At 36.0% G+C, this 25,978-nt stretch overlaps 1 protein-coding gene across 3 annotated transcripts in view; it reads left to right on the top strand.

The window, feature by feature from the left end:
* ADGRV1 (adhesion G protein-coupled receptor V1) overlaps positions 1–25,978 on the top strand; it is a 507,877-nt gene that overhangs the window by 20,296 nt on the left and 461,603 nt on the right. For 2 of the 3 annotated variants that reach the window (XM_045796286.2, XM_045796287.2), the window contains exons 2-6: positions 16,343–16,527; positions 18,725–18,874; positions 19,994–20,089; positions 22,585–22,689; positions 24,747–24,860. In XM_045796286.2, the coding sequence (XP_045652242.2) occupies positions 16,343–16,527; positions 18,725–18,874; positions 19,994–20,089; positions 22,585–22,689; positions 24,747–24,860 (650 nt within the window). Of the gene's footprint in view, positions 1–5,904; positions 6,391–16,342; positions 16,528–18,724; positions 18,875–19,993; positions 20,090–22,584; positions 22,690–24,746; positions 24,861–25,978 lie in introns of those variants that run through there. The other variant, XM_045796288.2, reaches the window with a different exon arrangement.

Raw genomic sequence — 25,978 nt, 5'->3', positions numbered from 1 at the left:
TCATCAGACAAATCTCAGTTGAGTAACATTCTGCAAAAACTTGGCTAGTACTCTTCAAAACTGATAAGGTTATCAAGAATAAGAAAAATCTGAGAAATTATCACAGCCAATAGGAGCCTAAGAAAACACAACAGCTAAATGGAATCTGGTATCCCGGATGAAGTCCTGGAACAGAAAAAGGACATTAGGTAAAAAGTAAGAAAGTCTGGATAATGTATTGACTTTAATTAGTCAAACTGTGTTATGTGGTTTTCTCATTTCATTGTGAAAATAATCATTTATTTTAAAAAATCATGATATAAGATCATAGTGGTGGCTCAGTAGAAGCTGGATGTTAAAAGGTTTGTGTACACCTAAAAGATCTAGAAAAAGAACAAAGCCCAAGGTTAGTATAGAGAAGGGAATGGTAAAGATCAGAGTGGAAATAAAATAGAGACTAAAAAAACAATAGAAACGGGGCTCCTGGGTGCCTTAGTCAGTTAAGCATCAACCTTAGCTCAGGTCATGATCCCGGAGTTCTGGGATCGAGCCCCATGTTGGGCCTCCTGGTCAGTGGGGAGTCTCTTTCTCCATCTGCCCCTCACTCTGCTCGTGCTCTTTCTCACTCTCTCTCTCTCAAATAAATAAATTGTTAAAAAAAAAAATAGAAAAGATCAATGAGACTAAGAGCTGGTTCTTTGAAAAGAGAAACAAAATTGGTGAACCTTTAGCCAGACTAATCAAGAATAAAAGAAAGAGGATTCAAAATCAGAAATGAAGAGGAGAAGTTACAAGTGACACTACAGAAATACAAAAAATTATGAGATTATTACAAAAAATTATATGCCAACAAATTGGACATCCTAGAAGAAATGAATAAACATATGATCTTCCCAGGGGTACCTGGGTGGTGCAGTAGGTTGAGCGTCAGACTCTTGGTTTCGGCTCAGGTTGTGATCTCAGGGTCGTGAAACTGAGCCCTGTGTTGGGCTCTGTGCTTGGCAGAGTCTGTTTGAGGTTCTCTTTCCATCTCCCTTTGCCCCTCTCACTCATGCTCTACCTCTCTCTCTCTCAAAGAAATGAGTCTTAAAAAAAAGACAAAAAAAAAAAAAAAAAAAGACATGATCTTCCCATACTGAATCAGGAAGAAATAGAATATCTGAACAGACTAATAACTAGTAACAAAATTGAATTGGTAATCAAAAGACTCCCAAGAAACAAAAATACAGGACCAGATGGCTTCATGGGTGAATTCTGCCAAACATTTAAAGAACAGTTAATACCTATCCTTTTCAAACTATTCCAAAAAATCTTAGAGAAAGGAATGTTTCCAAATTCATTCTATGAGAATAGCATTACCATGACACCAAGGCCTGAAAAGACACTACCAAAAAAACAAAAACAAAAACAAAAACAAAAACAAAACACACACACACAAAAAACCAAGAACATTACAGACCAGTATTCCTGATGAACACAGATCTGAAAGCCCTCAACAAAATATTTGCAAACTGAATTCAACAATACATTAGAAGGATCATTCACCACAATCAACTGAGAATTTTTTCTAGGGATGCAAGGATAGTTTAATATCCACAAATTAATCAATGTGATACACCACATTAACAGAATGAAAGGTAAAAATCATATGATCATCTCAAAAGACATAGAAAAAGCATTTGATGAAATTCAACATTTATTCATGATTAAAAACTCTCAACAAAGTGGGTATAGAGAGAACATACCTCAACATACTAAAGTCTGTATATGATAAACCCACACATAACATTGTATTCAATGGTAGAAAGCTGAAAACTTTTCTGTTAAGATCAGGAACAAGACAAGGATGCCCACTCTCACTATTTTTATTCAACATAGTACTGGAAATTCTAGCCGTAGCAATCAGATAAGAAAAAGATGTAAAAGTCCTCCATATTGGCAAGGAAGACGTAAAACTCACTATTTGCCATTGACATGATACTATAGATAGAAAACCCTAAAGACTCCACCAAAAAATCTATTAGAATAAATGAATTTAATACAATTGCAGGATACAAAATCAATATACAGAAATGTTGTGTTTCTATATGCTACTAATGAAATACCAGAAAGAGAAATTAAGAAAAAAAACCTTCATTTATAATTGCATCAAAAAGAATAAAAATCCTTAGGAATAAATTTAACCAAAGAGGTGAATGACCTAAACTCTGAAAACTGTAAGACATTCATGAAATAAATCAAAGATGGCACAAATAAATGGAAAGATATACCATGCTCATGGAACAGAAGAATAAATAATGTCCATACTACCCAAAGCAATCTACATATTTATTGTAATCCCTATCAAAATACCAATAGTAGGGGCGCCTGGGTGGCTCAGTCATTAGGCGTCTGCCTTCGGCTCAGGGCATGATCCTGGCGTTATGGGATCGAGCCCCACATCAGGCCCCTCTGCTGGGAGCCTGCTTCTTCCTCTCCCACTCCCCCTGCTTGTGTTCCCTCTCTCGCTGGCTGTCTCTATCTCTGTCAAATGAATAAATAAAATCTTTAAAAAAAAATACCAATAGTATTTTTCACATAACTAGAACAGAAAATCTTGAAATTTGTATAGAACCACAAAAGACCCTGAATAGCCAAAGCAATCTTGAGAAAGAACAAAGCTGGAGAAACAAAACTTCAAATCTCAGATTTCAAGACATAATGCAAAACTGTAATAATCAAAACAGTATGGTACTGGCACAGAAATAGACCCATGGATCATTGAATGGAATAGAGAGCCCAGGAATAAATCCATGCTTATGTGGTCAATTAATCTGTGAGAAAAGAAGGCAAGAATGTACGATGGGGGAAAAGACAGTATCTTCAATAAATCGTGTTGGGAAAATTGGATAGCTACATGCAAAAGAATGAACATAGATCACTTGCTCACACCATACACAAAAATAAATTCAAAATAGATTAAGACCTAAATGTAAGACCTGGAACCATAAAACCCCTAAAGGAAAATATAGGTAGTAATCTCTTGGACATCAGTCTTAGCACTGTTTTTCTGGATCTGTCTCTCTAGGCAAGGACAGCAAAAGCAAAAATAAATATTTGGGACTACATCAGGCTAAAAAGCTTTTGTACAATGAAGGAAACCATCAACAAAACAGAAAGGCAATATACTGAATGGGAGAAGATATTTGGAAATGATATATCTGATAAGGGGTTAATATCTAAAATACATAAAGAACTCTTACAACTCAATACTAAAAGACAAAAACAATAACAAATTTGGGGTGTCTGGGTGGCTCAGTCAGTTAAGCATGTGCCTTCAGCTCAGGTCATGGTCCTGGGGTCCTGGGATTGGGCCTGGCATCAGTCTCCCTGCTCAGTGGGAAGTCTGCTTCTCCCTCTGCCCCTCCCACACAGCTTGTGCTCTCTCTCTCTCAGATAAATAAAAGCTTTAAAAAAAAAAAAAAAACAAATTATCTGATTAAAAAATGAATAGACATTTTTCCAAGGAGGACACACAGATGGCCAAGAGACATATGAAAAGGAGCTCAACATCACTATTCATCAGGGAAATGTATATCAAAACCACCATGAGATATTACCTCATACCAGTCAGAATGGCTAATATCAAAAAGAGAGGAAGTAATGTGTTGGTGAGGATGTGGAGAAAACACATGCAGTGTTGGTGGGAATGGAGGTATAGCCACTATGGAAAACAGTATAAGAGGGTCTTCAAAAAGCTTTAAAAAAAAAAAAGAAGTATCATTTGATCCAGTAATTCAATTAATGGGTATTTACCCAAGGAAAACAAAAATACTCGAAAAGATGTATACACCCTTACGTTTATTGCAGCATTATTTACAATAACCAAGGTATGGAAGCAACCTAAGGATCCATCATTAGATGAATGGATAATGAAGAAGTGGATCTACAATGGAATATTACTTAGCTATGAAAAAGAATGAAGTTTTGCTCTTAACAACATGGATGGACCTAGAGGATATTATGCTAAGTTAGATAAGTCGGACAGAGAAAGATAAATACCATATGACTTTACTTAGCAGGAACAAAACAAATGAACAAATAGCAAAGAGAAGCAGACTCATACATATAGGACAAACTAGTGGTTGTCAGAGAGAAGAGGGTGGCAAGGCAGGCAAACTAAGTGAGGGGGATAAAGAGGTACAAACTTCAGTTATAAAATAAATAAGTTACACGGATGTGAAAGTACAGCATAAGGAATATAATCAATAATATTGTGATAACTTTTTGTGGTGACAGATAGTGACTATACTTATCGTGTTGAGCGTTTCGTAATGTATGTAATTGTTGAATCCCTATGTTGCATGCCTGAAACTAATATTCTATGTCAAGTATACTTAAGTGGAAAAAATAAATAAAAGTTTTGTGTGCGGCGTTAAAGCCTGAAGATGATCCTCGGCTACAGCATGGTTGTGACAGTAGTTTTGACCTCAAAACACCTTCAGGCCGTCTTGGTCTATCTTTTGTTTTTTGTACTCTTTTGTTCCTCAGGAGGAACCTCAAGTTATTATAGATAGAATACAGACTTATTTTTCTAACTCTGAGAAGTACTGTTCTCTGTCTCTGGAGTGATAGGTGTGACCTGGTAGGTAGGCATTTCTAAAATTCCCAGATTTCTCTTCTACCTGTACTTTCCATGCCAGCTACAACGTATAGGGGTAGATGATTCTCTGGTTGGAGTTTTGCAGGCATTCCAGGAACATCAGGAGTCTCAACATTTTGTTCTTCCAATATAATGTTGGAATCCATTCCCCTCAGACCTTGTGCCATCTTGGCTTTTAATAGTGCTTTGCAAATTTTCCTAGGTTCTGGATGTTTCCTTCTTACCTCAGACATCCTCCTTTAATTCTAATGTTGCTACATTAGATGGGGGGTGGGTGGGAGGAGAGCCTCACATAGGACAGCCTAGGATGCCCAGTCTTATTTCCTTTGGTCTCTTGGCCACTGGACATTTAAGGTCCAGAGCCTGGAATCTGGTACTTCCTGGTGTACTGGAATGAATTTCTAAGTGTGTCACAAATACCCCAGTGCTGTAGCTGTTCTTTTTTCCTCCCTTTAACAGTTGAGGGATCTTGGGGCCCAGAGAAGTTGATTAACTTCTCCATCTATTGCAAAGATGAGAAGATGGCAGAGGCTAGATGTGACTGGGGACTCAGCATCCCCAGGGATATTGGCAATGTCCAGCTAGAGCCTTCATAGCTTCTATGGCAGGAATTCCAAGTAGGTAACTGCTAGGAATGCTTTCGCTTTGCCCTGTAACATCAAATTCCTGAGACCGTACAGGGGGGCAGCCTACAAGGTGTGTGTGTGCGCAGGTGTATGTGTGGACACACACTTGTACGTGTTTTTCTAGCTTTGAATGGGATGAATATAAGAAATATTTTGCTTTCCTCTTTGATCCTAGTTAGAGGAGATGTTGGCATGGTACTGGAGTTCAAGTTCTCTTTATAATTAACAATTGCTATTCAGCTGGGGCCAACTGATGTCATGTAGAAACGTGCACTCAGTTTTTTCAAAATAATCTAGAAATCCATTTTTTAAAAATGTGATATCCTCAAGTTTTAAATCTTGGAAAAAAATTCTTTTAGTATTGTTTTGTAGACACAGTTTGGCCTAAAAAACATCTCTAAACCTCCCGTGGTGAAACCTCTGGTTTCAGCATGAAACATGAAACTCTTTGCTTTGTTCTTTCCCTTACTTGCCATGAGTGCATATAATTCCTTTAGAAATGTCAGCGCCTAGGTTCTTCATTGAAAACAAATGATACTCTATAAATAGGTACAGAATAGAAAGAAACTCAGAAAAAGTGGCTAAGAGAACTTTTTTTTTTTAAGGTAATACTGAATCTCAGAGGAATGAAAGACTAGAACTAATTATAGTGGTGTTCAGTCAGATCTTAATTTCAATAAAATTGCTTTTGTGACTTTTGTCTTTGGGTTTTATGAGGAATTGCAAATTATATTCTTACAAAGAGCTATAGATGGCAAAAATCTATCTTTAAGTTCTTATGACCTTTTTTATGATTTGAGAAAATGTTTGTTTTTGAAGATGGAGGGGTGCCATCTAATGGTGGTTCAAGAAATCTTTGTTTAGACACAGGATCCTTATATTTAAAAGGAGCAAAATGGCAATGTGTCTTACTTCTCCTTGACAAGAGATATCTTTAACACACTCAAATTTGGAATTTCTGTGCACACATCTTGACTGACTTTATTGCTTCTGAATTCACCTCAAAGGATTTAGCATCGTGAGTCCTTCATTTTGTGCTTTGCCAAAGTGGGATACAGAGAGCAGAGCTGAAATCCGTAATCTTCTAGAGCCCCAAATACTCCAGAGTTGAAGCTTCTGCACATTGTTCTTCCTGTTTTCTTGGTGAGCATTTGTAATTCAAATATGAGCAGCTTGAATGGCTTTTGTGATCTGGTTGGTGACTCAAGCAAATGGGACTGTATGATCTCATGGGAAACGTCAAGCTTGAACATTTGGAAATATGATAGAAATCAGAAGTGCACATACATTATTTAAAAGATTTTATGTCTCAAGCATTTACTTACCTCATTATGTTTATTAACATGTTGCTTTTCTTGGAAGTTTTGGTTCAAATCTAGTTTGTGGAACTAGAGTTGTATGCATGTACCAGAGTGATTTGTTCTATCATGGTTAGTCTTCTGAAAAAAAAAGAAAAGAAAAAGAAAGAAAAAAGAAAAAAGAGAGATCGTGTTAAAGCACACTTTGCCAAAGTTGGTAAACATGACTCTCATAAAAATATAGGATGAGCACATGTCAAAGATATTATTCAACCCATTATTGAGGAAACCAAGAGAGTGTTAATACTGCTTCAAAGAGCTTTGAGGAACTAAGTACGTATAAGAAAATTAATAAAGGAATGTTGAGATAAGATTCCTAGGTTAGTTTTAAAACTGGCTATTGTCCTCCAAGAAAAAAACTGTGATCTCTGGATTATCCGTTTCAGTGGACAAAAATTATTTGCATCTTTACTGCATGAAAATTTCCAAATTTACATGTAACTTCACTAAGTCTGAAATCTTTTATCTATAGTAAAGAATTGTCGAGTTGAACAAAGTGCATTTCTTTAAATCTTGAATAGGTCTGTGCCCTGTCTGATGTTGAAATTACATGCCACATGCTTTTTTGTTTTTATATCCAAGTTTTGGATACTTTTTCTTAAAAATTATCAATATTGTTGAGCCTCACCTCTGTACCCATGCTAGGTGTTGAAAATGCAAAAGGTATCCAAGACGGGCGAGGTCATTGTCCTGAAGTTGCCTTTCTTCTAAAGGGAGAGACAGAATAAGTGCAAATTGTGATTAAGTGCAATGAAAGAAACAAAAAGCTGAGAGGAGGGTATCAGAGGACAAATGTCTTTACACACAGAGGATAGAAAGGTCACTCTGAAAAGATGACATTTAAGCAAAAACATAAGAGATGAGAAAGGGTCATGGGAAAGGTGGGAGGGAAGAGAGTCCTAGACCTGAGGAGCAACCAGCTATGGCTGAGAAGTGAGAAAGGGCTTGACTCGTCCAAGGATCTGGAACACCACCAGTGTGGCTGTGAGTGAGGGGGAGAGCAGTACTTGATAGAATAGATAGGGTCTGTTTATACTGGGTCTTGTAGTCCATGGTAAGGAATCTGCACTTTAAGTGCAGTTAGGAGCCTTTAAAGATTTTTCTTATAAAAGTTTATTATGGAAAATTTTAAAAATACACAAAAGTAGAAGAAATAATATAGTGAATCTCTATGAACCCATCACCCAGTTTGGAACTAGATCCTAGATATTTTGGCTTCCAGTGCATGATTAATACAAAAGTAGGTGAAAGAGAAAAAAAAAATTAACTAGTTGAAAATATGAAGGTGATGAAAATAATCTGTTGGAAGCAGTTAATGGGAGATGCCAAAATATTATGTTAGAGCCATGACAGGATTTAAAATGATACTTGAATATTTAAGAAAATTGGAGAATACAGGAACTTTAGATGTACACTTTTAATATTGGGTCTTCCTAAACCATCTAAAACTTTATAGTGAAGTGCTTTTTTTAAAAAGTTGCACAAACCCACAAGGATAGAAGAGGAGAGGAGACAATAGCAATGTGGTTTTTGAGCCAGAAGGCAGACAGATGAGTAATAATTGGCTTAGCAGACTGACAGCAGCTTTACAATATAAGCTAGCAGGCCGAGGAATAGCTAAATTTGCACAGAATTCTCAAAAAATTATACGGAGTGGTAGTACCAAGTACCTCGGTAACTATGGGGGTGGGGTGGATAAACAACTAGATGGGATAAAAGCTGTCCCAGGAATAGCTGGATTCCTGGAATTAGCATCTGTTCTATACTGTTGCTGACCCCTCCTCCCTGCAGCTCTACTGTCTGTTCTCTGGAAACTGTTAAACATGGTTTCTTGATTGGGGATCTGAAGCATATTTGAAGGGCGAAGAACCCTAAAGAAAACAGGAGATTAGATGACCATGTGATTACTGATTGCTGAAGCTCCAGTCACTTTCCTGCCCTTGGTCCCTGAAGTCTTCATAGCTCTATCTGTATCTTGTAGATAGTAGAATGGAAAATTCTTCTTTGGGGAACCTGATCAACCTGAGAATAAAATCTTTTCTAAAGGTACTAAAATAGAGACTTTCTATTAAAGGTTTACTCATTTTCCCCAATGTTGACAAGCTACATTCTCTCACGTATGCTCAAAACTTAAAATTTTCATTTTGTTCTCTGGTTCTTAATCATATTCAGATAAACAGATCCATATATTCAGCACATTCAGTCATCCTTTTTTAGTCTCTTACTTTTAAGCATATGCAGATAATCAAGAATTACAGATGTTTGAAGAAATCTTATATAGAAGATAGATCCCAGATTAAATAACAAAGCAACTTAGAGGTAACAGAGACTATAAAGAGAAAACTTAAAAAAAATAGTACTTTCTGAGAGATAAAAGAAGGGATTTGATAAATGGAAAAAGAACAGGGTACTATAAATTCTTGGAAATTGAAAGCACAATAGCATACATTAAAAAAAATCAGTAGGAGAATTGAAATTGAATGATGAACTAAATTCTCAGGGCAAAGATCAAAGATTTGGAAATTAGAGAGAATAAAGGATAAGAAAATGAGAGGGTCAATCCCAGAATACCAAGATCAAATAATAAGTGTTTTAGGAGTTGTAGGATGAAAAACAAAACAAAACAAAACAGTGAAAATGGAAGGGGGAGAAATCATTGTAAAATAAAAATTTCCAGATCTGAAAATTGGGTGTCAGACTGAAGGGGGCTGACTGAGTGCTCAGACAAATGAACAAAAATAAGCCCATTCCAAGGAAAAGTCCTGTGAAATTTTATAACACTGTGGACAAAGAGAAGAACCTTCCAGAGGGAGGACGGTGCAAATAAACACATACAATATTTCATAATCAAAATGATTTTGGATTTCTTAGCAGCAGCACTGGAAGTTTGAAAATAATGGAACAGGGCTTTCAAAATAATGAAAATTATTTTCACCTAAAATTCTATACCCAATGAAAGTGTTGTTAAGTGGAAGATTAATACACAGTAATTCCTAACATATAAGGTTTAAAATGTTTATGTCTACACACCCTTTCTTAGGAAGTTACTGGAGGATGTTCTCCATCAAAACAAGGGAATAAACCAAGTAAACCAAGAAAGAAGAAAATGTGGAATCAGCAAACAGATCAAAGGGAAAGAATCAAAAGGAACCCCAGGATGATTCTTGTGTTCTATGTGTAGAGGTCAAGAAGTCCTGATGAATGTAGGCTTGACACCGTGTGGTCTAGGAAAGTGCAAGTTGCCAGATTTGTGTCTCTTTCCCTAGAGGGTGATTTGACGGGTGTAGTGAAAGTCCGTGAACACAGTCATTTCATTGATGAGATCTACAACGGTGATGGATTGTAGTTGAGATAATTATATGTGTTTCCATCATGAATGTCAACATCAAACCGTTGTATCTATTTCTCTATCAACCACCATCTTGAGAAAATGTGCTTATTCCTACAGTCTGTATGCAGAAGAAAACAAAATTTGTCAGGAATTTTGTCCTAGAGATGTACAGCTTAATATATGCATAGATTCTCTCTTGTGAGAGACAGATGAAGTTGATAATTGTAATTGACTCTGGGTGGGAGAAGCATATGGCTGGTGGGGGCTAGTGTGAGGGAGACTTACTTTTTAATATTGTGCCAGCATATATATTTTAGTTAAAGATGAATAAAATAAAACATATTCCTTAAAAATTTAAAATAAATTAAGCAACAGAGGTAGTAAACTTTATGTAAAGTCAAATAACTATAAGAGACTACCCCCTTTTTAATCTAAAAATATCTAGCTTTTCCTCTATTTGTATCACCAGCTTACTTTTTATTGAAAGTTGCAAATTTAAATTCTGTTTTGGTATGGAAGAAGGAAAACATCAATTTTTTGTAGTACTCACCCAAATATAAATAACACAGGTTAAAAATTCTTAGAGGCTGAATAATTTATGATATGAGTGATGAAACTTCTCTTGTTCTGTAGGAGTAACTCTATAGCTTTAGAATGGCCATTAGTAAATGTAATAGAACTGAAGTAATTCTAAACTAGAAAACCTTTCTCCATTAGGATCATATTTTCAGTATCAGTTACCTGGTGGTCACACCGTGGGAAGATGCTTGCTTGACAAGGCAACAACTGAAACAAAGGTCAATGTATCCCTTCAATTCTGCACTAATAATGTTTGTCATTTCACCATGTCCAGTCACTCATAGGGGTTGTAGTTGTTTATTCTGAAACTTAAAAAGACAGTTAACTTTTATCTTTTATTTATTTATTTATTTATTTATTTATTTATTTATTTATTTATTTATTTTTTGGGGGGGAGGGAGGAGCAGAGGGAGAGAGAGAGAATCTTTTTTTTTTTTTTAAAGATTATTTATTTATTTATTTGACAGAGACAGAGTCAGCCAGCGAGAGAGGGAACACAAGCAGGGGGAGTGGGAGAGGAAGAAGCAGGCCCATAGCAGAGGAGCCCGATGTGGGGCTCGATCCCACAACGTCGGGTTCACGCCCTGAGCTGGAGGCAGACGCTTAACTGCTGTGCCACCCAGGCGCCCCAGAGAGAGAGAATCTTAAGCAAGCTCCACCCCAAGCTCAGAGGCCAAGGTGGGGCTCCATCTCACAACCCCGAGATCTCGGCCTGAGCCAAAAATCAAGAGTCAGAGGCTTAACCCACCAAGTCACCCAGGTGCCCCAACAGAGTTAACTTTCAAAGTGACCAAAGGTTTTGTGTGAAAGCTAATTACTGCAAAATCAGCAAAATCAATTTTTTATATATGTTTTTCTTTATAATGTCATCTGTTGGGTGCTGATTCTCCTTAAATTTATTCTATTCCTTATTGTATTCTGTACCTACAGAATTATTGAAACTTAAAATAGAAGGCTATTTCCATTTACTCAGGATATACTATACTTGCTATCTTTCCTAAGGTACCTAGTAATGAGAGGTGAGATAGAAGGAAGATAAGCAGGATTTAGAATTTTGTGGTTAGTATGACATATTGTGTTGGAGAGTATTATTTTATAAATGATGTTTAATATGTTGTGTGCTAAGTAACCCAAGTGGAAAATAAAGTTAGTGAATACCAGTAGGTTTTCCAAAGAGAAAGAAGAGCTAGGCATTCAGGAAAAAAGCAAGAGAAAGGAATTAATGCCATTTAAAGAAGGATAATATTGGGGTTCCTTGTGACAATCAGAATGCATCAACTTTCCTAGAACACGGAGTCAATGTGGTTTACTTTTGTCCCACTTTGTTTTATTGTGAAGACATCTTTGGTTTGTCTGCATGTCCTAAATTTAGTCATTGTCAGTTTTGAGGTGGAAGGGGAAAATATTATAGATGCTGGTAATAATTGCATGGGAACAGGACAGATAGCTAGTGTGATATTCTTTCACAAAAGTTTAGAAAGACGAAGACTGTTGAATGTTGGAGTGGAGGAGGAGGAATCTTCCACATGGTATATACTGACATGGGTTCATAGTGTCACAGATTGGAGATTAACGGATAAATATTGATGTTGAAAGTGACAGAAAATCAGCCTAAGCTGGCTGTCGAAAAAAATATAATTTATTGCCTCAGTAACTTAAAAGGCCATGGTAAAGCTAGATTCAGGAAGCTGAGCTTGATTATGAAGACTTGGCTCCTCTCCACCTCTTGGCTCTGTCTCTGGCTGTTTTGGCTTCATTTCCAGGCTTTGGAGGAAACTGTCCGCAATCAAAATGATCCCGAATTCAGCAGTAGAGGGAATCTGCATCTTTATGCTGAAGCAGGAATCTCAGAATTGTCCTTTTGGCTTGGGTTGGGCTGATCTGAATCATTTGCCCGTTGCCATAAGTATCATGGAGCCAAGAACCATATCTTATGGATGTTTATATCCTCAGTGATGAGCCCAGGGTGCTGCACAGTGTATAGGAGCAGGTGCTCGCTATAGAAATGTCATACCACGTTTTAATCTGCTCTTCTGAAAACAACCAATTTGCATTGTAGGAACTGTTCTGATACGTTCCTGATTTTAATTTTGAAATATTTTTTTGTAGAATTAGATGACTTGTCTAGGCCGAATGTGATTACCGGAATCTAAAAACCAAACACTTCATGCCTGTATGTTATCAGGACTCTGTCAAAACTTCACAGTAAAATTTAGGAAATAAGCAAGAAAGTAACAGAAATCTCATATTGTCTTAACATGATAAGAAATCTATTCAGAGATAAGAGATCTATTGGCAGGAACAGCTTTCATTTCCTGTGAGTCATCCTGAGCAAGGTGTGAGGAGAACATGGATGATAGTTGAAAAGGAGAAGATTTGAATATTGGAACACATGACACTGCAGAGCAGAGGAGTGTCTTAATAATGCTAAAGTTATTCTTCTAGAGTTGTGACAGAATATGAATTAGACATCTGTAAATACATGTTGTTTGGAATTCACTTTACAGAGAAGTTTAAAATAGGTGGTCTGATGGGTCATGTAAAACTTTTCTTAAATCTAGTAAGAGAAAAGTGACCTGAAATAGATATAAGACTTACATGTTGTGTCAGTTGCTAATACCTAGTCTTCTGAGTTTAATAAAGGGAGTTCCAAAGACTAGATTTTTAGTATGAGGTAGGAAAATGTACCTAGTTACTCTAAAAAAGTAACTTCAGCATTTGTGTAATTATGCCTGTCTTCTAATGGGAACTTCTCTTTCAAAGCTTTTTCTTCATCTTTTAGTTTCTATTGAATGCCAACTTTGCCTCAACAACTTTTCTTGCAAGTTGAAAAGATGAAAGCAGGGGAGATTCAATTATCAATGATGTCACAGAATTTGAGGCATTTCCAATCATGCTTGTTTGTTCATTTCACATAATCTCAAAATTCACTGATGTGCACCAATTTAAAATGAATTTACTGACTTAGCCACAAGATCTTGGAGCTCTAATTGCCTGGGAAACTGCAAGAATGCACCATTTGAGCTCATTGGTCCTGACATTAAAAGATGCTATTAAATATTTAAAGTAGAGAGAGAACTGTAGTTTCTGTTAAATAAATGTAATGTTTATTAGAATAATAACATGCAGACTTTTAGGAGACATGTAATTATACAGCTTTATGGTAGTTTTGGTTATCGTGCATGAGTTTAAAATATTTGAATGTTTGGAAACAGGTAGCATAAACAATCTATCAAATTTTTCAAGATGGAGACATGTGATTTGTAGGAATAGAATGTAAGAGGCAATATAGTGTGGTTATGGGATAGAGTTTGCAAGTGAACTGCTGGGTTCAATCCTGCCTGGTCATTTGCTTAGCTAAGTAGCACTGCATGTGTTAACTACTCTGTGCCTCAGTTTCCTCAGCTATAAATGGGATTAACGCTACTAGTACCTTCTTCACAGGCATGTTGTGAAGATTAAATGTGTTATTATTATATAAAGTGTCTACAACAACAGTACATAAGCATTAGTTGTTCTGATTACTTTGTATAGGTCTTTGCAGTTTTTCTTCAGGATATATGGAATCTTAGAATATAATATAGTAACATATAGAAAAAATATATAAGGAAGTCTGCAGTAAGTTCAAGCATATTGCATTGAAAAATTCAGTAATTAACTCAAAGCTGCAGATGTGGCCTATTGCACGCCCACTCCAGAACACTCTCCTCACACTCTTCCTCACCCTCTAGGACAGCCTATGTCAAAGTGTATCTCAAGGATCAGTTACATTAGAATCAACAGGGCTGCCTGTTGAATGCAGATTCCTGGGCCTCAACCTAAATTCCCTGGATCAGAAATTTTGAGTGTGTGAGTTAGCATTTTTAACAAGCATTTGAGTTGATTCTAATGCAGAACGAATTTTGAGAACTTATTTCCCCAGCCATTCATGATTCCCCCTTGTCATGCTATAAATCACTTTCACTCTTTCTCACTTAGAACTTCAGGTGTCTTCTTATTTCTCTCAGCTCAAAGTTCAGTCATATCTCCTGATCAAGGAATCTTTTCTTTCAAAATCACAATAGACCAAAGTTGATCTTTTTCTTACACATCCACAGCCAAGCTCACTGCCTCCTCACCCCTCCATTCTGTATTCTCTTTCTCATTCCTAGTTCATTTCTTTCCCACTATTTGTCATAAGTGAGGTGTGAAATCATTCTGGCTTTAGAATTCCACAGAAGATCTTCAGTTGTCTTTGGTGGCCCCAGAGCTGCTCCTAATCTCCTGCCTCACCCAGGCTTTGCCTTTTTCCTTCCCTTTCTCTCATTTTTAAAAATTAACTTTCTTTTGGTTAAAGATTCTGCCTTAGAAGTTAGGGAAGAGTGAGCTGTTTTATTTCTTCTCCCAAGTGCCTTACCCCCATGGCAGGTGAAAATTCTTAGAGAGAAGGCACAGGTGTACAGAATGCCTTAGTCCTCCAGAATCTCTGTCCCTGTTGGCCTGTGTCTCCTTCCTGGACTCCGTCTGACCTCTGCATCCCTGTCTGTGGATTTTGCAGCCATAAATATGTGAGACATCGTTAAGCAATCTCAGATTGCATTGTTTGCATATACTTGACTGAGAAAGTTACATTTAAACTAAAATATATCAAGAACTTGTGTGTTTGGTGGTTTCTATATACAAAGGCATGTGTAGCCATGTGAAAGTACCACATACGTGAAAGTTTTATTACTTCTTGACCAAGGTAAAGATTAATAGGAGGCATTTTGGCTCATAGAGTGCATAATGCAACTCTCCTTTAAAACACATGAACTTGTTATGTTCGTGGGACTGATCACATAATCCATTGGAATCTTAATGATCCGTGAGATCAATTGTTCACATTTTTAGAGGTACATCTACATTACAAAACAACAGTGCTTTCAAGAGGCCACTGCACTGTTGTGCTTTTGAAAACAGTTGAATCACACAGTGCTGAAAGCAGGAACACTGTTGATGATTCATAAACACACACATTCTAGTAAGAAAAAAACAATAGAACTTATGGAAAAGAAGGAAGTACACACTTTGTCACATGTTTGTCTAGTTGCTTATTTTTATAGCAACATAGACATTTTCTAAGAAATATTACTATTTTAGCTAGTAAAATAGAAATTTAAGTCTTGGAAATTTATGTTGAAAGCATTAGCATTTCTTGCAACAACTAAAAAATTAAAAAGCATTAGCATTTCCTTGCAATAACTAAAACATTTTTTAAAAAAACATTCTTAAATAAGAAATTTTAGGAAAAGGTAGACACAACCAAGAAATCAATATATAATAAAGTTTTAGCTTCAACTGCTTTTATTTACCACTTCTAAGAGTTCGCTCATATTTGTGTGATCAACAAATAAAAAGACAAAGGTGCCCCATTAAGATTATTGATCCATTTGATAATTTTTTAGTTTAAGCTTCCATTTTACAGTTTAATTGGGGGGGGATATAGGCTTTAATTCCATTTCCAAGGTACTGTTTATGTTTTTCTTAGAATAAATTTTAGGGTCAAAAAATTTTAAAACCCTAATTTAATAAATAAGTTTAACGCTACTAATAACTCTTATCTTAATATATAAGTTAAAGAACAAAGAGTAGTTATGAATTGTAAAACAGAACCACGGAAGAGATTATGACTTTTAACTTGTTTCTTTAATCATGTGTTTAAGTTGGATGCTTAATATTTGATATATTTATGTCTCAGTTGCTTACTGTCTAGCTCTTCACTCTGTGTTCATATCTGTAGGCAACACAGTCTGATGAAAATATATTAGATATGTTTTGTGAACAAAGTTTTTTTTTTTTTTTCTTATAGGGATGCCCTCTGCGTCTTTACTAGTAAATCTCCTCACAGCTTTATTCATCCCTTTTGTGTTTGGAGAAACAGAAATAAGGTTTGCCGGACAAACAAAATTTGTAGTTAATGAAACAAGTACAACAGTTATTCGTCTTGTCATCGAAAGAATAGGAGAGCCGGCAAATGTCACTGCAATTGTATCGGTAAGAAATGATGTAACTGTATTCTTACTGAAATAGCTGATATGAAATTTCTTAGTTTCAGTGACAAGAATTTTTTTTAACTGTTTGAAATTCTGAGTAGTTTCATTATGATAAATGACTTGCCGTTAGACTATTCCATTCATATTTCCTATAGAGTTTATACAGTGCTCAAGGTAGCATATGCACTTGACAATAATAGTATTGTAAAGGTATAGACTGATTATTTTAAAATGTTCATATATGTATTTTATTTTTTATTTTATTTTAATTTTTTAAAGATTTTATTTATTTATTTGACAGAGAGAGAGACAGCCAGCGAGCGAGGGAACACAAGCAGGGGGAGTGGGAGAGGAAGAAGCAGGCTCCTAGCGGAGGAGCCTGATGTGGGGCTCGATCCCATAACGCTGGGATCACGCCCTGAGCCGAAGGCAGACACTTAACTGCTGTGCCACCCAGGCGCCCCTAAAATGTTCATATATGTATTTAAAAACAAATAAGAACCAAAGACATCAATAAATATTTCTAGCTAAATGAAAATTTTACTTTGAGTAATTTAGATTCAAGTTATCTCTGCTCAGATATTTATTTTAGGTGGCTTAGGGAAAATACATAAGATATTTAAAAGCAGAAAAATGGCAAATTAAAAATGAATTTTGTCAGAGAGCTTGGGAGAAATGAAGGACATTAACTTAAGTAGAAGTTAGGCAGGATTTGTGAAACTATCAAGCTCTCTTGCACACAGTTTAGTTATTGGGTGGATTATGTGTGCATATATTTGTGTCTGTGTTTAACCAGAAAGTAAGGTCGTATGACCACTAAAGATACCGCTCTATTTGAGACCCAAAGTACTTGAAATTTTTTTTCAAAAACAAGTTTGAAGCAGGAGGTTAAAATACCACATTGTGAAACATTATAAAAAGAGATAAAGAAGGACAACCTACGAAATAAACCCGGTTTTGTAATTTTGTGCATTGCTTTGAGTTTTTAATTTATTATGTGTGAATATATTTACTGAATTCATTTGAACTTGAATATACATTATACTTGGTGATCTTTTGTGCATAATTCCGATTGTATCATAGGGATGTTTTGGGATTGCCCTGTCATTTTCACGGCTTCTCTCGATGGTGGCATCATAATTTCTCAATCATTTTCCTCCTATTTTTCATTGAAGTTGCTTCCAATTTTTGCTGCTGTAAATGCTGTTTTGATGAAAATGTTTACATATGTACCAATTGTTACATATTTTGGGTTAAGTGGTTTTTTGGGTGGGATTACTGTGTTTTTCTATTTGTTTCAGTGGCTCTTGATAGTTAATGCTTTCTAAAAGACTGTGCCACTTTTTATGTTTAGGAGTACAAGTTTTTCAATACCCTTAACAACTTAATTGGATATCTCAAGTATTTAAACTTTATTTTTATAAAAGAAAACTAAAAATTGACTCTAATTTTCCTATAGATATTCTTCATTTTTTATTTGTACTAAATCATAGTTTTTTCCAGTAGCTAAGTTGTTCATTTTGAGTTTTTTGGCAAAAGAAATCTCATTTAGCTTTGCACAAAAAGTTGCTCCTTTATAATTTCATAATTACTCCTCCCTTGAAAATCTTATTAGCAATGCTGATGTTACAGAATGAAGTCTTAAAAAGTTAAGGAAAAGTTTACGATGACTAATAATATGGAATGCTAAGGGAATTGGGTCTTTATTGGAGTTGTGGGGGAGAATATAAATAAAACTTCAGTTGAAAGTTTTGGAAAAAGCATTTCTTTGAAACCCATAGGGTAAATAATCGATTTTCCTGATACATTTTGGCAGGCTATTTCCACCTCTTCTTTGGGAGAGTTTTAGCTACAATTTGTTTTCTTGTCAGGTTAGCTGTTAACCACTTCAGATTAATCAAGAGGCAGAGAAAAAATATTCACATCCTTAATTTCCTATATAATTATTACTTTTCTGTGTAATGATTCCTTTGCTTTCCAAAGCATAAATAAATGTTTTTTGTTTAGAATCATTTTTAATAATGTTTTTGAAGGTGATTTTTCTTGGTTGTTAAATATTGTTTTGTTTTTGTACGTCCTGTCTATAAACATCAGTATGAGTTGATGATTCCTGTTTTTTCTGTTGATTGCTCCCGTTAGTGTCAGTTTTGCTTGTCCTAACACTGTTATAAGAACTATCTATATTTTGCATTTGATAGCTGTATGGAGATGACACCGGTGACTTTTTTGACACATATGCTGCAGCATTTATACCTGTTGGAGAAACAAATCGGACAGTGTACATAGCAGTATGTGATGATGACTTACCAGAGCCTGATGAAACTTTTATTTTTCACTTAACGTTGCAGGTAAGTCCTTCTTGCCCCTGCCACCCACCTTAATTCAGAGAAACCTTACAGTGCTTAAAAATCTGTTTCTCTAGACACAAGCCCATCTAGAGACTGAAAATGGTTTTCATAGAACTCAGAACTGACAACCTTTTTGGCAATTTCACGGTCTGGTTATTATTCCTCAGACAATCTTGTTTAGAAGATTCTACATAGTTTTTGGACCCATTTAGCTTATTTAGGAATTGCCATGACAGATGCTCAAGAAAACCTGTCTTCCATTTGGCCCTTTTCTCTTTTATCCCTCCCCTGCTACCAGATGCACAAAGAATGACCGAGACTCCTGAGTTCAAAGGAGAGGGATACAAAAAGCAGGCATGGAAGTGGGAGGTCCCTGTGCTTTAGAATAATTTTTGGACTGCCCCTGGGAAAAATGCTTGAATAGCCTAAGGTTTAATTGTCCTTTATGGCTTGATCTGTTAGGTTGAGGTAATGACTGCTAACACTGTTCTGGTTAATTTTTCTGAGGGGCATTGAGAATTTTTTTTAGAATGATTAGGTCAGTATGAGTAAAATCTTTATGAAAATGATACTTGAAATAGTCCTGTTTTGCTTTTGAATATTACTTTTTTGCATATTCCTTTATGCTGCTGTTGAATATCAGTAGAAATGTAGAAAACTCTTCCCTTATTGAGTAAAAAGATGTTTTAATATTTTATCTTTAGTTTGGTTCTATGATTTATAGAATAAATAATTCTTAAGCTTCAGCACCTTCTATAGTGTAAGAAAAAAATCATATTTGAATAGAATTTCATACTGCTTACTTAATTCCCTTTTATATTAGTAATGACATTAGCATAATTATAATATAGCACTACTAGCCAGTGATTACTTAATATAATGATTTATGTTTTAATAGCCAGTGATTAATGGTTTTTTAAACTTTTTAAGCAGTTTTTATTTGGGACTTCTTTACCATGTTGACTTAGTTTAAATATATTTTCTTAATCTGCATTAAAACCGTACTTGTATTTTTATTCATATTCTGAACAATTATATAAAGACAGAAACTCTATTAAAATGATTCTCTGTTCCTCTTATTTTTAATTTTATTAACTTATTCTTTGGCTTTTATTTTAGAAACCTTCAGCAAATGTGAAACTTGGATGGCCAAGGACTGTGACTGTGACAATATTATCAAATGACAACGCCTTTGGAATAATTTCATTTAATATGGTATGGTTGCAATTTGATTAATCTTGTAGTTGCTAGATAATGGTTATTAAATTTTTTTTTGTTATTTTTCATGATGTTACCTGGTATCATCCTGCCATTTGATATTTAAATAAAATTCACTCGAGCTGCATCCATGTCCCACATTTTGTAGACTGTTCATTTGTTCTACCTAAGATTTCTTCAGCTTGAGGAGGCCTGTTCGTGATCATGGCCATCTCTTGTCCTAATCTCCTGCTGATCATTCCACCTGACTCATTCATTACCTCCTTTGATGGTCTCTAGCTTGGATGTTGTCTTAGTCTGGTTCCGTCTGCTGTAACAGAATTCTGTAGACTGGTGTCTTAAAAACAACAGAAATGTATTTCTCACAGTTCTGGAGGCTGAGAAGTCAAAGATCAAGGTGCTGACAGATCCCGTGTCCGGCAAGGCCGGCTTCCTGGATGTGTTCTTGTGCTTTCATAGGGCAGGAGCGGCAAAGGAGCTGTCTGGGGTCTCTCTGATAAGGGCACTAATCCCATTCACGAGAGCTTTTGCCTTCTGACCTAATCACCTCTGAAAGGCCCCACCTCTAAGGATTTGAACATGACTTTGGGTTGAGGGGGGAGCGGCACAAACATTCAGTCTGTAGCAGATGTTGTAGTCCAGTTCCTTTTGCTTGATTTCCTCAGTTGCCACTTAAAGAGAATATTGTTTGTCAGCCTTCTCTGAAAGTTGGGAGATGAGAAAAACTTATTATAGTAAACTCAAAATTGACTAGAATGAAGACATTATAGTTCTTAAAAATTCTGTAGTCAATCCCTACCCTGAAATTTTCCTACTTATTAATATTTCTTAAAGATTAAAACTCTTCATCATCCCCATCAGTTTTGCTCAGGAGTTCATTTTTTTTTTTCTCCCAGATCACCGAATTCCTGTGTCCCTGGCCAGTCCTATGTTCAGAGAGTTTTATTTTTAGAAACAAATACACAAGACAGGTTCCCCCCCCTTGAAAGAAATTGTTTTCAGCTCTTAAAACAAAATTTATCTTGGATACAATTGGATTTTGCCACTAAGTTTTAGACTACAATAACCTTCCTGATACTGAGTCTTTTTGAATCATGTTACTAATTATCATTGCTAAAAGATGATGTGATACTCCCCAACTTTTTATTTATTTTCCAATTTAGATCGCTGCTACAATTGGTGCACTGTATGTCATTTTCTTACCCTAAATTATCTCTGAAACAAGGCAGGCTATAGATAAATATGATCTTTTAATTGCAGTATCTTTATTAAAAAAGATGTGGATAATGTCAATATAGTAGACACTTTGTGACCTCCATTATATTGTCATTTATAAAATTAATTAAATTAATTAATCAGTCATTTCTATTTAAATGATAGGGAATTACTAGTTAATTATGAAGCAGGCTCTCTTAATTGCTTAATTTTTCTCCTTACTGTCTTTCTTCTATATTCATGCCCAATTTATCATTCCTGACCTCATACTGACTTGTTTAAATCTTCCTTCCTCTCCTTCCTTCCTTCCTTCCTTCCTTCCTTCCTTCCTTCCTTCCTTCCTTCCTTCCTTCCTTCCTTCCTTCCCGTGCTACCTCTTAGCCTCTGGGAATGAATTCTGGTCTCTAGCATTGGTCCCAGGTCCCTGACTGTTGTGGTTGCAGTGCTTCCAGGCAGCCCCTGACTGGACACCTGCCCCATGTGGTTAAAATAAAACAGTTAACTGTTGAGCTCACAGTAGTTGCTAAATAGGCTGGCTTCGGTTCCTGGCCTGGATAATGATTATGTTGATGATAAAGATAACAATGATGATGTTTGATGTCCTTGGGACAGGCATTCTGATCCCCGTTTATGGATAGGGACATTGAGGCTTGGGGTCACCAGGAGAGATGGGCACTGCAGCCCTAGCTAGCATGCACCTGGCTGCTTCCCTCTTCCTCCTCTTCTAGGCCTGGTTTCAGGCAGCCAAGCCAGCATGTTTCAGCATTTGAAGCCCTGGCTTCTTTCCCTCAGTGATCATGTCCTGAAAATCATTAGCGATTCTCTGCTTTTCATTGGCAGGCTGGTCAATGAGGAGGACATAGTGGGTGGGAGCAAGGCCTGTTGGTGGTGCTCCCAGTGGGTGGTCCCAATGAGCTGCTCTGGGGTGGAGACACAACTTGGTTTTGTGACATCCTGGGTCCCTGTGAACATTTGAGTTTCTCATCTTTCAACTAGATAACCTTTTAAGACCCCTCAGCAGAATAGCTGGTTGATGGTAGAATCAGGACAAGAACTTGCATCTTTGGCCTGACTAGTTTTATGTTCCCTTTACACTATTATTTTTAACCTTTCAAGCATTTTTATTAGCTACAGCTAATTAATGCTAGGATGTACCACATTCTTAGGATACCATGTGGATTAATTTTTCTCTGTAGTTTAGTATTTCTAAGGTAACAGTTTGCACCACCTCTACTTCTGGTTGATGAGTGCCTGATTGTCTTTGCTGTTCCCAATAGCCTTTTTCAATCACAGTGAGGGAGCCCAGGGGCAGAAATGAATCTGTACCTCTTACTCTCATCAGAGAAAAAGGAACTTATGGAATGGTTACTGTGACTTTTGAGGTAAGTTTACTCTGAAATTACTTTAAATGGTAACGCTTCAGAGTTCATATCAGGTGGCTATAACTTAAAAAATCAAGGTCCTTTGTATAATAAGCATGACCCTTAATAAAAATGAAATAGAAGTAAATATTTTATTATCTGAGAATTTCATAGTTAATAAAAAATGTTTTTCTTGCTGCTTGCATGTACTATGGTACCATGAAACACAATGTATCTTTTTATATACAGGGGTGGTAATAATAAACCATAAAATAAAATAATAATAATGTTAATTCTATAAAATAAATCAAAGCTTTATGAATAAATTTTAAACATGCCCGTGGGTTACTTAGGCTTATGTAACATTATTTGGTATCCGGTCTTCCCCCATTTACATTCCCCATTTAAAAAAATGGATGCATTAAGAGCAGTCGCGCTCCACCATGGAGGTCCATAGGTGTCTCAGCATCTGACATGAATAAGATAGGTTGTGGGCGAGGCACATTTCTTAGGGTGCTAGTTGTCACCCTTCCATTTGATTACTTACCGACTGTATGCACACCAGTGTGTCACCATATTGCTATTTTATGAGATACATATTCAAATCTTCAACTAATTTTTGTTTTATAATATCTAGAACATGTTCATATGCTGTTTTCAAATATTAGAGCATTAATTTCTATCTTACCAGTTTCTATCTTAATTATTAATAGCAATATCAATAAAATGGATAATTGGATTTATATAACATAATTCTGAAGCATAGGAGAGTTCTTCTTGTGCTCATGGAGACCTACATTGTATGATGGTTATGTTAATTGCATAAAAAAATAAAATGGCATAAGAGAATAATGCATGAAAAACATGGTAACACTAATTAAATATGCAGTGGTCTTGCAAGTTCTACACAAGAAGCCTTAGGGATTTGTTTCATGGACTTATATGTGTTTAGGTAGTATATTTTTGAAAATGTATCTAATAACAAATGTGGAAAAAATTGGGAAAAAAATTGGCTGTGGAAAGGATAAGGCAAAATTGCAAATTTTGAATGTTACTTTCTGGATGTCTGAAGTTACTTTCTTGTCTTGAGACTTTGTTTTGTTGAAATAATTATAGCTAACATTTGCTGATCACTTAATGTTGCCTTTTACTGTTATAAGTGCTTTACACCGATTCTCACTGCATATAAAAACCAGCGTCTCCTCCCAGAACTTGGTCTCCCTTGTGCCCTTCTTAATTTCTTCTCCATAATACTTATGATCATCTGAAAAATACACATTTATTTATCATTTTTACCTTTCATTAAATGTAAGGTCCTTATGGGTAGGGAGTTTGCTTGTTCACTGCTATACCCTTAGCATGTAAAAGAGATCAGGCACAGAGTACTTAATAAGTACTTTTCAAAAGGAGTGATCTTATTATGTCTTCACATCTAGCCTGTGAAGTGGATATTATTATGCCTATTTTAAAGATGAGGAAAGTGCTTCTCAGGGTTGTTTGTTTATTAAATTTTTAAACAGATTTTATATATTTATATGTCAGAGAGAGAGCACAAGCATGGGGAGTGGCAGGCAGAGGCAGAGGGAGAAGCAGGCTCCCCACTGAGCAAGGATCCCAATGCAGGACTCGATTCCAGGACCCTGGGATCATGACCTGAGCCAAAGGCATACGGAACCCCAGGCGTCCCTTGGATTTGTTTAACATCTTGCCCAACGTTATACAGTCAGTGGTGGTACTGCCGTTTGATTCTGTTACTTAAGAGAATTTACCAATTTTGAATACCTTCCTCTCAAGAAGATATATGTTTTTTCCTCAGGTTTAATATAATGGCTGAGAAAAAAAGAGAAAGCTCTTAGAAACCATGTAGTTTAATGTGATTATAGTCAAGATCTATAACTATCTTATAGGCCTTGACTATTGAGTAGGAGGACAGACTTACGTACAGTTTTTTGTAATTCTTCTCTCACAACATTTTTTAAGTGAATTGCAGACTTTTCTCAGTTAAAATCACAGTAATAACTTTCTTACTCTTGTGAAATATTTTGTGTGTGTTCATGGCTCTCTGTGTTTCTTTGCAGGTAGAGGGTGGCCCAAATCCACCTGAGGAAGATTTGAGCCCAGTTAAAGGAAATATCACCTTCCCCCCTGGCAGAGCAACAGTAGTTTATAACTTGACAGTACTTGATGATGAGGTGAGAGAACGTTAAATGCTTCAATGGACAGGGACTCTGCCTGTCGTACAGACATGTTGGAGATCATTATGTCAAGCATTCAATTGTGTTCAGTACTTGAAATTATTCAAGAACATAGTCCTATGTAAGGTTAGTGTATTGTACTAACTAGTTAGCATATACTTTAGCTGTAAAGAGCCATTTTGGAATATATCTGATTAATATTTATCTAATTTATTTCACATAAAATGGTGTATCTAAAAGCTGATGAGGGGCGCCTGGGTGGCACAGCGGTTAAGCGTCTGCCTTCGGCTCAGGGCGTGATCCCGGCGTTATGGGATCGAGCCCCACATCAGGCTCCTCCGCTGTGAGCCTGCTTCTTCCTCTCCCACTCCCCCTGCTTGTGTTCCCTCTCTCGCTGGCTGTCTCTGTCTCTGTCAAATAAATAAATAAAATCTTAAAAAAAAAAAAAAGCTGATGAGCCCAAATATAACCGGCAACTACACATAGTACAAAAACTTAAGCATTTTGTAAACCTGATGATTGATTTTTGTTAGTGATTTCTGTTTTGAGCAGGTATAGTACTACCTACCCAGCATAAGTATTTTACTATGAAAGCAAAGAAAATTCTACTGTAATTGATATTCTTTTGTTTGGATGTTTTACATGTTCACATTCATAGGAAGGCTTTAGTTATTTCTATGTGTCACGTTGAAGTTAACAAGGATTGAGATATAGGACACAGCTGACTTAACTAAGAAGGGGATGGATTTGAACAAAAATGTGCAAGGGTATTTCTTGTGATCTAAGTGAGAGAAAACATAACTTTTAATGAAATAATCTTAATATTGTCAGAAAAAAAGAGAGAAAAAAAATACCTGGGAATTTTTAACCATCCCTTGACCTTGCTACAAAAATATCATGAAATCAAATCACAACAAATCCCAAGAGAAGAAAAACAAATGATTTAGAAAACATTATTAGAAATTGTTTCTCTTGAAAAAATAAAATATTAGGTAGCGTCGATAACTCTAGTTCATCTGGTTCTCTAAGCTAATAAAAGCCTTTTGTTTTTATATCCTTGAAAAGGCTATAATTTGGGACAATGATTAATTATACATTTTAACTAGAAACTTAAA

This window comes from Ursus americanus, chromosome 5 (genome assembly GCF_024610735.1).
Source record: "Ursus americanus isolate L20-20 chromosome 5, mUrsAme1.1.p, whole genome shotgun sequence".
Classification (NCBI taxonomy): Eukaryota; Metazoa; Chordata; class Mammalia; order Carnivora; family Ursidae; genus Ursus; species Ursus americanus.
This window is presented reverse-complemented; position numbering and strand designations above follow the sequence as displayed.